Source organism: Anolis carolinensis, chromosome 4 (assembly GCF_035594765.1).
Source record: "Anolis carolinensis isolate JA03-04 chromosome 4, rAnoCar3.1.pri, whole genome shotgun sequence".
Taxonomy (NCBI): domain Eukaryota; kingdom Metazoa; phylum Chordata; class Lepidosauria; order Squamata; family Dactyloidae; genus Anolis; species Anolis carolinensis.
In genome coordinates, this window is record NC_085844.1 from 3,975,116 (window position 1) to 3,991,972 (window position 16,857).

Sequence of the window (16,857 nt, forward strand, 5' to 3'; positions counted from 1 at the left end):
GGCGCCTCAGAATAGGAGTGAGGCCTAGTCGGAGCGGGGAAAACAGCGACCTGCGGGGGAATGTTGCAGCGACGGACACGCGCCTTCCCGGGTTCCGAGGCCGCGCAGAAAGGTTCCGCTGGGCAAGAGCCTTTCTTTTCCCTTAACAAAAGCATATAGTCCAGGCATGGGTAAACTCTTCGGCTCTTCAGGCGTTTTGGACTTCAACTCCCAGAATTCCTGGCTTCAGGCCCTTTCCTTTTCCCCCTCAGCCGCTTAAGCGGCTGAGAGGGAAAAGGAAGGGGCCTGAAGCCAGGAATTCTGGGAGTTGAAGTCCAAAACCCCTGAAGAGCCGAAGAGTTTGCCCATGCCTGGTAAAGCCTAACGATTTGTATTTATTGCTCTTCAGTAGTCATATTTTTGATCCTTTCGTGATCATTATTTGTATAAAGGTTTATTAATTATTAATTGTTATACATGTCTATTAATTAAAAATAAAAAAAATAAAATGTATTTATTATTTCTATTGATTTACCCTGTTTCCCCGAAAATAAGACAGTGTCTTATATTAATTTTTGCTCCCAAAGATGCTCTAGGTCTTATTTTCAGGGGATGTCTTATTTTTCCATGAAGAAGAATTCACATTTATGGTTGAATTGTTTAAAAATGAAAATGAAATGTATTATCTACTGTACAGTAGTTGTCATCACAAACCAGCATAACCAAACTGTGAATCCTTTCAAGAATTTCTGTATTATATTTTATTGCTATACTGTTTTTTAAATTACTGTTTTAAATTTCTGTTTGTATGTAAATTTATGTTGTTGCTGGGCTGTGGCGCAGGTGGGAGAGCAAGCCAGTGCAATTAACTGCAATGAATCACTCTGACCAGGAGGTCATGAGTTCGAGGCCCGCTCGGAGCCTATGTTTGTCTTGTCTTTGTTCTATGTTAAAAGGCATTGAATGTTTGCCTATATGTGTAATGTGATCCGCCCTGAGTCCCTTCGGGGTGAGAAGGGCGGAATATAAATGCTGCAAATAAATAAATAAATAAATAAATAAATAAGCTGCCCTGAGTCCCTTCTGGTAGATGGAGGTGGGATACAAGAAAAGTTATTATTATATTATTACTATTTCTTGTTACTACCTTTATTTCCACGTACAACCATCTATGGTATGTACATTTACCGATCCTGCATGCTTCCAAACAAAAACTTTACTAGGTCTTACTTTCGGGGGAGGCCTTATATTTAGCAATTCAGCAAAACTTCTACTAGGTCTTATTTTCTGGGGATGTCTTATTTTCAGGGAAACAGGGTAATATGGAAATACTAGTGCCTGTATGTATATATGTATGTGAGATAGATGTATATGTAATATGTATCTATGTGTGCATATATGTGTGTGTATATATATATATATATATATATATATATACTACACATAAAATAATAAATACTTATTATTTTTATAGAAATAGTAGCTCCTGTACGTGAGATATATGTACAGTAGAGTCTCGCTCATCCAACGTAAACGGGCCGGCAGAATGTTGGATAAGTGAATATGTTGCATAATAAGGAGAGATTAAGGAAAAGCCTATTAAACATAAAATTAGGTTATGATTTTACAAATTAAGCGCCAAAACATCATGTTAGACAACAAATTTGGCAGAAAAGGTAGTTCAATATGCAGTAATGCTATGTAGTAATTACTGTATTTACGAATTTAGCACCAAAATATCACGATATATTGAAAACATTGACTACAAAAATGCGTTGGATAATCCAGAATGTTGGATAAGCGAGTGTTGGATAAGTGAGACTCTACTGTATATGTAATAAGTATATGTAGGCATGTTTGTGCGTATATATGTGTGTGTGTATATACATTATACATATTAAAATAAATACTGTTTATTTATTATTTCAACTTATTAATTGTAGAAATACTAGTTCCTGCATGTGAGATATATGTATATGTAATATGTATATGTATACATATATATGTGTGTGTGTATGTACAGTAGAGTCTCACTTATCCAACATAAACGGGCCGGCAGAACGTTGAATAAGCGAATATGTTGGATAATAAGGAGAGATTAAGGAAAAGCCTATTAAACATCAAAATAGGTTATGATTTTACAAATTAAGCACCAAAACATCATGTTTTACAACAAATTTGACAGATAAAGTAGTTCAATAGGCAGTAATGCTACGTAGTAATTAATGTATTTACGAATTTAGCACCAAAATATCACGATATATTGAAAACATTGACTACAAAAATGGCTTGGATAATCCAGAAACTTGGATAAGTGAAGCTTGGATAAGTGCGACTCTACTTTATACGTAATATGTATATGTATGCATGTATATGTGTGTGTGTGTGTTTGTGTGTATATATATATATTATACATATTAAAATAAATACTATTTATTTATTTATTATTTCAACTTATTAATTGTAGAAATACTAGCTCCTGTATGTGAGATATATGTATATGTAATGTGTATGTATATATATGGACAAGTCACACTCAGCTTCAGAGGACAGTAATGGAAATCCTTATGTATACAATCTAAAATTTGTACGGATGTCGTGTTACTCTCCAGTAGTTATGTTTGTGATTCTTTAGTAAATATTATTTGAATAAAGGTTTATTAATCAAAAATAAATGCGTAAAATAATACTATTTATTTATTATTTCTATTGATTTACTATAGAAATACTAGCTCCTGCATGCATGTATGTATGTACACCTACACATACATTTTACCCAGCTTGAACAAGTCACAGTCTCTCAGTCTTAAGAGGAAAGTACAGTAGAGTCTCACTTATTCAACATTCGCTTATCCAACGTTCTGGATTATCCAACGCAGTCTACCTTTTAGTAGTCAATGTTTTCAATACATTGAGATGTTTTGATACTAAGTTCATAAATACAGTAATTGCTATGTAGCATTACTACGTATTGAACTATTTTTTCTGTCAAATTTGTTGTTAAACATGATGTTTTGGTGCTTAATTTGTAAAATCATAACCTAATTTGATGTTTAATAGGCTTTTTCTTAATCTCTCCTTATTATCCAACATATTTGCTTATCCAGTGTTCTGCCGGCCCATTTATGTTGGATAAGTGAGACACTACTGTAATGGCAAACCTTACTTTAGTGGTTTGTATATTAACATAATTTTAAAATTAATATAGTTTTAATTGGTTCAACTGTTTTAATATTTTTATGTTTAATTCTATCTTAATATGTTATCTTTGCAGGTTTTAAATTGCAATGTTTTTAGCATTGTTTGCTGGTTTGAGTCTCTTTCAAGAGAGGAAGGCTGGATATAATAATAATAAGTGCTGCCACTGCTATATATATTAAAAGTATAATAAATAAGATGTTAAACGAAGTTACACATTTGGTGCCTACATTGATTAAAAGCTGTGAACCAAGTGCTGCTTATCCTAGGAGTGCATCTACTCTACACTGTAGAGTCATTAATAATAATATAATAATACTTTATTTTTCTATCTCGCCACCATCTCCCCGGAGGGACTCGGGACAGCTAACATAGGGCCAAGCCCAGAATAAAACAAATATAACAGTTAAAACCAATGTAAATAGGGATAAACAATATAAAAACATTCAGATACAATCAACAAGTTAAAAACACATGTATGTGTAGGTATATATATATGCAGTTTGACACCACCTTAAAGTGCTTGGCTCAGTGCTATGGGAGTTATAGTTTGGTGAGGCACTAGCCCTCTTTGCCAGAGAAGGCTGAAGTCAGGGTTGTTGTATGTCTTTCAGGCTGTGTGGCCATGTTCCAGAAGTATTCGCTCCTGACGTTTTGCCCACATCTATGGCAGGCATCCTCAGAGGTTGTGAGGTATGGATAAACTAGGTAAGGAAAGGAAAGAATACATATCTGTGGAGAGTCCAGGCTGTGGCAAGAGTCTTTTGTCACTGGGAAGCCAGCATTAATGTTTCAGTTAATCACCCTAATTAGCATTGGAAAGGTTTTGTCTCTTGCCTGGGGGTGTGTGTGTGTGTGTGTGTGTGTGTGTGTGTGTATGTATGTGTGTATATATATATATATATATATTATTTGAGAACACAGAAATGCTGGACCACTCCAACTATCATGTCAGAATACACAGAGATGCCATTGAAATCCACAAGCATGTGGACAACTTTAACAGAAAGGAAGAAACCATGAAAATGAACAAAATCTGGTTACCAGTATTCAAAAACTCTAAAATCAAAACAGTAGATGGGAACCAACACTCTTAGGGCAGAGGACAGCTAATGACTGAACAAAGGATGACCCCCAGGCAAGAGACAAAATCTTTCTAATGTTAATTAGGGTGATTAACTGAAACATTAATGCTGGCTTCCCAGTGACAAAAGACTCTTGCCACAGCCTGGACTCTCCACAGATATGTATTCTTTCCTTTCCTTACCTAGTTTATCCATACCTCACAACCTCTGAGGATGCCTGCCATAGATGTGGGCAAAACGTCAGGAGCGAATACTTCTGGAACATGGCCACACAGCCTGAAAGACATACAACAACCCTGTGATCCCGGCCATGAAAGCCTTCAACAAGGCTGAAGTCCTTGCCAAACTACAACTCCCAGGATTCCATTGCACCATTTTAGCTTTTCCTATCTCTTTTCCCCCCAGGATGAACAGACCGAGCTCCTGACTTGACTTTGTAAACCAAACATTTTGGCATCCAACGAAACAACATCACCACCTGCTGATGGAGAAATGATCATCACACTTTTGCATCCAAGGGTATGTATAATAAAGGCTGCACCTACACCGTAGAATTAATGCAGTTTAACATGACTTTGAATGCTATGGCTCTGTGCTATGGAGTCCTGGGAGTTGTAGTTTTCCCAAGGTCCTTAGCCTCCTCTGCCAAAGAGGGCTGGTGTTGTGCAAAATTACAAATGTTTTAATGATAGAAATTGAGGCGTAGAAGTGAAATCTTAGCGGAGGGTAGTTTTTATTTGGGGCAGAGTCAATGACCTCATTTAACCCCTTCCGTCCGTAAAAAGCTTTCCTTCAGTTTGACAACAATGGCACTGGGCTTGGTATTTGTGCTCCAGTGAAATTTCCAATTCTTTGCTGTCTGTAATTTGAATTTTAAATGTAGAGAGCAGGTCAGTGCGGGGCGGAGGAATTAAAACAGGTGGAATTTTAGCAACCAAAAAACTCAGTTGTGGAATTCTCTGTATGGGAGAAAATAAGAATTTGAATTCTTGAAGGCCACTGTCTTTCTCAAAGCGAAATGTTGATGTGTATCCCTTCGAGGGCTCCTTTGCAATAATGTCAGTGTCATTTTGCAAGGGGAAAAAAATTAATAACCTTCGCCTGTCCTTATGTTTCATTCTCTAACTTTGTATGGAAGATGTCTGTTTTTATTGTTGTTTTTATTGATTTTATTGTTATTTTAAAGCTAATTGTATTGTTTTAATCTATTTCTGTAAACCGCTCAGAGCCAAACTGGGAGTAGCGGTATACAAGTCTAATAAATAATAATAAAAAAATAATAAGATGTTTACGTTTTTGCTGCCTCGCTTAGAGTGCATCTACACTGCATAATTAATGCAGTTCAGCCCCACATGAACTACCCTGGCTCAATGCTATAGAATCCTGGGAGTTGTAGTTTTACAAGGTCTTGCACCTTCTCTGCCAAAGGGTGTTGTTGCCTCGCCAAACTACAAAATCACAAGATTGCATTGCATCGAGCTTGGGCAGTTAAAGTGATGTCAAACTGAATTCATTCTACAATGTAGATGCATTCTAGAGGTGGAAGTGTTGGAGGTTGTAGATATATATAAATAGAAGCTTTACCACCGTTTCTGAGCCAAAATATACCCTGCAGTATGATAAAGTGTCACTCAGGCTTGTGTAACGAGTAACAATAACTTTACTTTAATTCAAAAGGTCAAACAGAGGGAATAAACAGTCCTTTTATACAGTCTTTAAATATGCCTCATTTGCCTTATAAATAATCAGTCTTCGGAGAGTTGGCAGCCATTTCCTTCCCAACTGTTTCCAGTCAGCACTCTCTTCACTCTCCGAGGTGAAAGTGGCAGTTAAAACCATTTGTCTCAGAGTCAAATTAGAGACAGTAGCCAATCGGAATTCTGGCTCCTGGCTGGCTCAGCCAATCAGCTGTCGACACATGCCTTTCCAGTCAACTTACTCTCTTCATGGTGCCTTGTTACAAATCCCCATTGCATTAAGCCTGGACAGTTAAAGTGATGTCAAACTGAATTCATTCTGCAGTGTAGATGCACTCTAGGGGTGGAAGGGACATCAATCTAAACTACCATATAATGCAATTTCAGAATACAGATTAACTGCATTCAACCGGATTACGTGGCAATGTAGACTCATATAAACCAGTTCAATCTGCATTATATGAGGCCCCTTCTACACGGCCATATAAAATGCAGAACTGGATTATATGGCAGTGTGGACTCATATAATCCAGTTTAAAATAGATAGTGTGGATTATCTACTTTGGTAATCTGGATTATATGGCAGTGTAGAAGGACCCTGGGTCTACACTTAACATTTTAATGAAGTTCAAACTACATTATATGGCAGTGTAGCTGGGGTTTAAGAATGCACTGGAAGATAACATTTCATACCAGGAGCTATTTATTACATCCAAACATTACTCAGCATTCAATTATGGAATAGTTCCAGACCTAAAGTACATGAAAACTCTGCTGCTGTTTTACCCTATTTTGATTTATTGGGTCTTTTTAAGGGCAAGGATCAATTTAAATAGCCTCTGGTTTTTACATTCCCAAAGAGGTATACATAATGTTTTTGGCAACTGGAGCCGTTCTATGTGGTGCACAAACAAACCTAGCCACATCCTGCACTGCTATTTTCAGACTGTAAAAAGGCACAGTATTGTTTTGTAATGCCTTCTCATTGGGAGAGCAAAAAATAAAAAAGATCGAGAACCAAATGTAAGAGACAATGGGTGTATCTACACTGTAGAATAAAAGCAGTTTGACACAACCTTGACTGCCATGTTGATATGGCAGGGAATCCTGAGAGTTTTTGTTTGGAGAGGCATCTGTGCTGTCCAGCTAAAGAGCTTCTGTAACTACAATTCCCATAATCCCACAGAATTGAGTCTTGGCCATTAAAGTGTTGCCAGACTGCATTTATTTACAGTGTAGATGCAACTGTCCATCTAATCTGTTTCTGTTACTTTGCAGCTTTCTACACAATTCCCTGAAAAACAGATTTACTTCTTAGAATTACTTTATGTAATGAAATTTGAAAAACTTCCTGTTCCTGGTTTGAAGGTGTTATTTCCAGTTTCATTGTCTGGTACTTTCTTTTGTGTACTTTCTACTCCCAAAACTTTGTTTTTGTGACTGCCACAAACTAGGTTGAATTGGTTGAGACACAATGATATATTCATTGAAAAACTATAGCAAAATGTGCTGCAGGATGTCCCACAAATACGGTACAAATTTTTTGCAGTTTAATAAACATTTTCTTTTTTTTTATAGACCCAATTAAGAAATGACATTTATATCCCAGGAACAAAAATGGCGTTACATCTATATATATATAAATGTAATGTTTGTTTTACTATGGAGTAAACAACAAAACCACTGAACCATTTCATTATTTTTATATATTATATTATTTTATGTATATATTTCATTTTATATTTCATTTATTCATATTATAATATATTATATTATATTTCATGGATATTATTCATCCAGCAGTTTATACATATTATTGTATGTTATATTGTATCTTACTTTATATTTTATATATTTTATTTGAATATTTATATTATATTTTATTTCATTTCATATTATATATTATTTTATTTGTATATTTCATTTTATATTTCATTTATTCATATTATAATATATTATATTACATTTCATGGATATTATCCATCCAGCAGTTTATATATATTATTATATATTATATTGTATCTTACTTTATATTTTATATATTTTATTTGAATATTTATATTTTATTTCATTTCGTATTATATATTATTTTATATTATATTTTGTATATTTTATATTTTATTTCATTATTTCTATATGATATATTATTTTATATTATATTTTATATATTTTATATTTCATTTCATTATTTGTATATGATATATTATGTATATATTTCATTTTATATTTCATTATTTATATTATATAATATATTATATTATATTTCATGGATATTATTCATCCAGCAGTTTATACATATGATTGTCTATTATATTGTATCTTACTTTATATTTTATATATTTTATTTGAATATTTATATTATATCTTATTTCATTTCATATTATATATTATTTTATATGATATATTTTATATTTCATTTCATTTCACATTATATATTATTTTATATTATATTTTATATATTTTATATTTCATTTCATTATTTTTATATATTATATTATATTATTAATTTATATTATTTCATTTGTATACTTCATTTTATATTTCATTTATTTATATTATAATATATTATATGACATTTCATGGATATTATTCATCCAGCAGTTTAATCATTTTCCAATGCCCGAGTGGGATTCGAACCTGTGATCCACCAGTCTGGCTCCTCCCTCTCCCGCCTCCTCATTTGCATTGGAATCGAGCACAACCAATCCCGCTCTTGAGGCACATCCCTAGCCACGCCCTTTTTTTCCCTATTTGCATCAGAATCTTGCAAAGCCAATCGCACTCGCGCGCCTCATTTCTAGCCACGCCCCTTTTCAGTCTTCTATTTGCACCAGAAGCTTGAAAGGCCCGCCCCACTGCAATCGTAACCACGCCCCTTTCCCCGCCCCGCTTTGTGATTGACAGGCAGTTGCGCCCTGTTACGGAGCCGGAAGAGGAGGAGCTTTCGTACGCGTCCGCTCTAGGCGGCGCCGTGGAGGCCTGCGTCGGTGGTGTTCGCGCGCTTTGTGATGCCTGATTGTGTGGCGGAGGCCTGAGGCGGAAGCGGAAGCGCCCGGGGGCGGGTTGCGCGGCAACCGGGACCGTTGGAGGCCCGAGGCGTTCGTGAGGCGGTTGACGGCCTTCGAGCGGAGCCAGGACGGAGATCTCTGGGTGGGTTCCCCTTCCTCTCTCCCCTTTGAGGCTTCGGGAATGGAAAGGAGGGCCGGGGAGGGAGGAGAAGGCCTCACACAGGCATGGGCCAACTTGGGCCCCCAGGTGTTTTGGACTCCAACTCCCACAATTCCTAACAGCCGGTAGGCTGTTAGGAATTGTGGGAGTTGGAGTCCAAAACACCTGGAGGGCCCAAGTTGGCCCAGGCCTGGCCTAACATCTCATACTTGGATCTGGAGGATATAATGGAACATATTAGATCTTTATTGTATATATATAATATATGTTTATATTTGGAGTCAAAGATGTATTGATTTGTGTGTATGTATATCTCCTCCCAATATATATAAACACACAAATATTAATAATATGAATATAATATAATAGAAAATAAAATACGACATTCATTCCTACACACCATAAATACATCTCTGCCTCAAGATACGCGCGCACACACACACACAGATGATACACACACACACACACACAGATGATGATAATAATAATAATAATAGAAAATAATAGAGGACATTCATTCATACAAAAGCATTTGATACTCTATGTACATACACACAAATCAATACATCTCTGACTCCAAATATATATAAACATACGTACACACATGTTATTATTAATAGTTATTTAACATACATATAAATAATATGTGTGTATGTATCTATATATATAAAAGAGTGATGGCATCACGGCGACTCACAAAACAACAAAACTACAGGCCCCCCAACCTCGAAATTTGACAACACAACCCATCATCCACGCCTCTAGGTTGATACAACAAAAAGAAAAGAAAAATAAAGTCCTAATTAGAGAGAGAGGAATAATTGCTTTTATCCAATTGCTGCCAGTTAGAAGGCTAAGCTCTTCCAACTTGGTCTCCTAGCAACCCAATAAAAATAATAAAAAATTAATACAATAAAATACTATAATAATAGAAAATAACTAAAAATAATACAAGAAAATAATAAAATATAATAAATAAAAATATAACTTACAATAAAATTAATAAAAAATGCAAATACAGTCAAATAAAAATTACACAACAATTTTTAACCAATACCACCACCACTTTGCCACAGCAACGCGTGGCTGGGCACAGCTAGTGTTTATATATATTTGAAGCCAGATGTATTTGTGTGTATAATAATAATAATAATAATTATTATTATTATTCTTACCCACCCTTCCCCATGAGTCAAGGTGAATCACAGCACAGTCAAAAACATAAATACAGTAGAGTCTCGCTTATCCAAGCCTCACTTATCCAAGTTTCTGGATTATCCAAGCCATTTTTGTAGTCAATGTTTTCAATATATCATGATATTTTGGTGCTAAATTCGTAAATACAGTAATTACAACATAACAGTACTGCGTATTGAACTGCTTTTTCTGCCAAATTTGTTGTAAAACATAATGTTTTGGTGCTTAATTTGTAAAATCATAACCTAATTTGATGTTTAATAGGCTTTTCCTTAATCCCTCCTTTTTATCCAAGATATTCGCTTATCCAAGCTTCTGCCAGCTCGTTTAGCTTGGATAAGTGAGACTCTACTGTATATATAAACATACGTACATACATGTTATTATTAATAGTTATTTAACATACATATAAACAATATGTGTGTCTGTATGTTTATATATATTTGAAGCCAGATGTATTTGTGTGTATAATAGTAATAATAAAAATAATAATAACAATTATTATTATTCTTACCCACCCTTCCCCATGAGTCAAGGTGGATCACAGCACAGTGAAAAACACAAATACTATAAAAATTCTCTGAACACACATATTAAAACGCAGTTCCCTAATATATATATATGTCAAAGCATTTCTGTAAAATAAAAATTAATATCATATATATATATATATATATATATATATATATATATGGAATATTAAATGCACGTGTGCATGTGTATGAATGTCCTTTTTTATTTTCCACTATAATTACAATTCCACTACATTCTGTTCCTGGTTTGAAAGAGTTATTTACTGTTTAATTGTGCGGTCCGTACTTTCAAAGTAGTTGTTCTTTTCCAGAAACTTTGATTTTGTGGTTTCGCACAAATTAAATTGAATAGTTGAGACTCTATGATGAGATTATTCATTGAAAAAGTATAGCAAAATATGCTGCAGGATGTTCCTCCTGCAAAAACAAAGGTTTTCTAGTTTAATAATTTTTTTGTTTTTTTATGATAGAACCAACTGGAAAATGATATTTATAACCCAGGAACAAATATAATCGTGCATAGTTTTATTTATGGTGTGTGTGTGTAATATATAGTATCTCAAATATATACCCAGATACAGACTCATATGCAAACATATATTCACATACATATGCATCTAGTATGGGATCCCAAATATATTATCAGTATTTCCTCGAGTCTAATGCCCCATCGAATCTAATGCGCTTCTTCATTTTCAAAACCTTGAAATAAAAAAAGGGAGATTTGCTGCCGAATCGGATGCGCAGCAGCAAAAAGTGCTGTCTTTGTTATTTGGCCAAAAAAAGGTGCACCTTACTGCTGCTGCTTTCTTAGTATTCTTGCTTTAAAAACAGAAGTGTTAGAATGCCACAGCTTCCAGCAGTGGAAAAGAAAACCTATGCTGTAGAATGAATCCACTTTAATAGCCTTGGTTCAGTGCTAGGGAATCTCGTGGGCTGTAGTTTTACAAGGTCTTGAGTTTCTCTGCCAAAGAAAATGACAAATCCCATCATATCATAGCATTGAGCCATGGCTGTTAAATGAGAAGTGAGGACCCTCAAAGAGGAGCTCCAGGCTCCTGAAGCACTTTCTATTTTTGCTTTGGCTCAGCACTAAGAGGATTGTTTTAAACGAATCTAATGCGCACCCTAAGTTTGGTGAAGTCACTTAGCCAAAACAGGTGAGCATTAGAGTTGAATAAATAGGGTGTATATGTCTGCGTGTGTCTGATATATAAATGTGTGTGTGTGTGGTATATATATGCATATATATGTGTTTCTTCAAATGTAAGACACCATTGATTGTAAGACACACTTTAAATTCAGTACCATAATTACCAACAAAAGTATATGTATGTGAGTATTTGTGTGTATTTGGGGTATTAAGCATGTGTGTGTGTGTATATACACACACGCATGCATCTAATATGTTTCCCCAAATACATTTGATACACGGACACATATATACACAGATGTTCATTGTTGGTATAGAATGTTGTAAACTGTCCTAGGGGAGGAAGGCAGTATATAAATGATGTAAATAAATAAATAAATAAAATAAATCTGATATGTTGCCCCAAATTTCACAGATCCAAACATCAGATTTTATTTATATATGTACAGTATATCCCAACATATGTGCATATGCACACACACACATGTATACATACAGGTCAGGCATTTCTTGTCTCTATGACACCTTTTACAAAATCGATTGCAGATGGAGCAATAGAAATCTGAATTATTCCAAATGATACATGCATGACTGTTTGAAAATCACTGCTATGAAGTAGGCTGGCCTCGTTAGGCATGGACTTGCTTCTGAGGATCTCTTCTCCAAACAGTAGAGCTAGTTTACTGACTGGCATTGGTTGTAGGGACTGCCTTGCTATTTCTTTAACAGTTATGCAAGTTTGTTCTTTCTTTCAAACCCCCAAAGAACCCCTGGCTCATCAAAGGCTGCCTTATTAAGAGTATAATCTACATTAAAGGCCTCTTAGATTTTACCATTATTTCAGGTTAAATTTATGATGAAGAGTGTAGAGATCCTTCTTGACTGCAAAGTGCCCTTCTTGGAAAAGCTTGCCTGCAGCCAGTTCTGAGGCTTTGATGTAACTGTTGCAAAGCATTTTTAATTGCTCAGCTATTTCACCAGAATGAATTGATGTGATGTGTGTGTGTGTGTGTGTGAGAGAGAGAGAGAGAATGACCATTTTATATTTAGGTTGGGCCTATTGTAACAATGCTGTGGTTTGTCTTTTTCTTTTTTCCTGGGGATGGCTTTATTTTTTGATATTGTCCTGTTAACAACACATCACTCTGTGGAAACCAGGTTATAAATAACATACATAAAATAGTTGGTCCTGTACAGTTTAAAACCACACGTGTGAATACAGCTTTAGTCTCCCTTATCCAAAATGCTTGGAACTAGAAATGTTCTGCATTCCAGAAATTTTTGCCTTTTGGAATATTTGTATATATATATTGTGATATCTTGCAGATGGGCTTCAAGCCTAAACATGGAAGTCATTTCAGTTTCTTTGATACCTTATACATATCATTTAAAGATATTACCATCAAAGTTGACCATTTTGAATTATTTTGGATTCCAGATAAGACTTGCACAGCCTGAATAGTTATTGCTTCAGACTCTGCTCCGTTGCTACGATTAATTTGTATTTATCTTGTTCAGATTATTCCTCCTTTAACCTGCGCTCATTCCACTTCCAGAATGTTCTCTTTTATGGTGTCGAGGCGGGAATCTGTGTTCTAAGTCACCCCAATGGATGCAGAGAGCGATGTTGCATTAGATATTTTGATCACCAACGTAGTCTGCGTCTTTCGAACAAGATGCCATTTAAACTTGAGAAAGATTGCATTAGAGGGAGCCAACGTGATCTATAAGCGTGATGTTGGGGTAAGTGACTTCACATTTCTCTTTGGGAGTTTTGGCCTGTGGGGCATCACTTGTGTTATGAGTTTAATATGTTTTTATCTTGTTAAGTCACAATGCAGCAAAACATTTTCAGGATTTTGATGATCTGGATTAATGCAAATCTGTGCAGAAACCATTTTAGAGGCTCTTGTACATAAGGTCAATACTAGGACTGCAAGGCTTCAGTCATGATGTCTTTAAATGGGTCAAAAAAAGCAGAACTTTCCATGTGTTATGTGAATTTCTACTAGTGCGTTAGAGTGTTGTCAGTACAGTCAGTAAGATAGTTTTGAGGAAAGGCATTCAAGAGTGCTCTGGGGGGGGGGAACCCCCAAAATATCTGAGTCTACAATCTGTCATTGTTCCCCCACAATCAATTCATTGTTCGCCCATTGTCAAGGAGTTGGATTGGCTCTTGTCCCAGTTAATTAAAATAATGGCTGTTGGAGATGTTTCAAGGGCTGAAATAGCTTTTTGTTGCAGAATACGTACGTTGTCCGGGGAAGTGAGTTTGCTAATGGGTTAAAAGAGAAACTTTTTGCCGTTTCCTGCTCTGATCTCATTCTCTGTCTAATACTCTCAATATGTTTCTCATTGTCTCAGTTGAGGATAAGGGGAATGGCTTTCCCAGCTAGTCTGGAACTAAGGAAGGCGGATATATGAGTTTAAACTGCATTCCAATAGTTCATATTGTCAAGAGTAAAACAGCGCAAATCTCTATCCGAATATATTTAGACATTGGGTTAGATTCTGAATGTTACCTGAATAGAATATGGTTATGAAGTAAAATTTGGTATTATTTTGACTTATAAAGGTTGAGCACCTTTTATTCCAAATCATCCACTTGAGGGAGTAGTGCTTTCTGGTGGTTCGGGGTACACAAACTTAGATTTATACACAAAATTATTTAAAGTTTTGTGTAAAATTACCTTCAGGTCATGTTTATGAGGTGCATATGACTCAAATGAATTTCATGTTTAGACTTGAGTCCCATTTCCAAAATAGCTCATTCTTATGGAATTTAACCCCAATACCGGTATTATTTATCCACATGTGACAAAACATGCCCTCTTCAGGCATTTTCTAGGTTCTCCAGTGTGACTCTAGTATTTTCAGGCCAGAAGTCCTTCATTTCAATATGGTCACTATTATTTACAGTTTTATGTATCTGCAAGGATTCCTGGGGACTGTTTTGTGTGTATATATATTTGCCTCCAAGTTGCTTGTCCAGTTATGTACATATATGCAGTTGTTCCCAGAGAGGCAATTCAGAGAAGGGATATTCAACCTGTACTAATGACAGCATGTTATGACAAAAATTTTGTAACAAACTGCATTACGTTGATGTGGAGTTCAAGGTTTTTACTTTAGGAAGTTTCTTCCATCTAAAATATTTTTTCTTCTTCTTCGAACTCATTTCAGAAAGTATTAATGAAGCTTAGGAAGCCCAGGATTACAGCAACCATTTGGTCCTCAGGGAAAGTAATTTGCACAGGAGCCACAAGGTACATTTCATTTGGATTGGTCTCATTTTTGTAAAATCACCTGCATGCGATTGATTGCTGAACCTTGAATCCATGATTCTGTAACCGGTTGTTTGTGTGCTTTTTCATATCTAGTGAAGAAGAAGCTAAATTTGGAGCCAGACGATTAGCCCGCAGTCTACAAAAGCTAGGTTTTCAGGTAATTCTTCCAGTGGAATAAATCTGGGTTCATTTATGGGTAAACTGTGGCTCTTTGCCAGAGGGCTGCTATTTTTGATCTATTCCTAGAAAATCAACTGACAAGGGGAGTTTCTGCACTGTACAATTAATGCAGTTTGACACTGGAAGCTTCTTCCTTGGAAAGTTTTAAACCAGAGGCTGGATGGCCATCTGTCAGGGATACTTTGTGCTTTTCCTGCATGGCAGGGGGTTGGACTAGATGGTTCATGCTGTCTCTTCCAACTCTTATTATTCTATGGTTCTATGACACCACTTGAACTGCCAAGCTCCATGCTATGGAATCCTGGAAGTTTGGTGGGGAACCAAATGTCCTCTTTGGCCTTGCTTTTCTCATTGTCCCTGGTTTCTCTGTAGAATGAAGCAGGCATGGTTTTCTACCAGGACCAAAAGGGCCAGTTTGCAGGAAGTATCCCGTTGCTATTCTGTAAAGATCTTGGTGAAAGAGGATAATAGTGGTTTCTTTGCTCAGAAGCAAGAGTAACACCACAAGCCAGCCATTCTTGTGCCTTTAGCAAAATTCAAGTACATAGACAAACCTTATCAGTAGGTCCTTTGCGTATATATCCTGTGGGCCTTAGGGGAGGAAAGACACCCTGGGGATATTTCTAGGTAAAAGCTTAGTGAGAGAGCCAGGGCCATAGTTTGAGAACCTGATTGACAGTTGTTGTTTTTTAGTAATGCAAGTAATTCCTGTTGGTTACTGCAACACGTTTATTCCTTGTCAGCTTGTACAATGCTGTGTAAAAAGGCTATAATAATAAAAGGTTACTGGCCTATATGACTCATACGATCATATTGCTGCCATTTTCTGTAGATATGATGGAAATAAAATGGAGGGCTGTTCTTTATTTGCAATAGAAGATGGATTTGGTAAATGTGAGCCAGTGAGGTGGCGTGGCTTGAGTGTTGGGACTAAGGCTCTAAAAGATTCAGGTTTAAATCCCAATCAGTTATAGAAACTGATGGGATGACAAGCCGCACTCGCTCACCCTGGGTAGCCTTGGACAAATCATACTCGCAGCTTCAGAGGAAGGCAAAAGCAACCCATTCTGAACAAATCTTATTAAGAAAACCCTAAGGGAGGTTGTCTTAGGGTTGGCATACTTGGAAATGACTAGAAGGCACTCTATGGCAATGATAAATGTGGGTTTTCTTATATTTTGATAGGGTTTTGGAATTTTATTATTATTCAAAGGACCCCCCATTGACTGTGGGATGTGGCAGACTTTATTCATAGGAATGATTTCTTGGTGTTAAAAGGACCTCTCTGGGTTTTAAGCATCTTCTGGGCTTAAAATAACCAGGGCGGGAGAGTATTGTTCTGAAATTGACCCCCTTGCTTCCTCATGAGATACATTTTTC

General features: G+C 36.0%; 1 protein-coding gene across 1 annotated transcript in view; it reads left to right on the forward strand.

Moving 5' to 3' along the window:
• The first annotated feature begins 18 nt into the window (after positions 1-18).
• Positions 19-16,857, forward strand: part of tbpl1 (TATA-box binding protein like 1) — a 30,975-nt gene continuing 14,136 nt past the window's right edge. The window contains exons 1-6 of the mRNA XM_062979905.1: positions 19-112; positions 4,668-4,781; positions 8,864-9,109; positions 13,567-13,753; positions 15,194-15,276; positions 15,391-15,454. Of these exons, the coding sequence (XP_062835975.1) occupies positions 13,619-13,753; positions 15,194-15,276; positions 15,391-15,454 (282 nt within the window). The 5' untranslated portion in view covers positions 19-112; positions 4,668-4,781; positions 8,864-9,109; positions 13,567-13,618. The remainder of the gene's footprint in view (positions 113-4,667; positions 4,782-8,863; positions 9,110-13,566; positions 13,754-15,193; positions 15,277-15,390; positions 15,455-16,857) is intronic.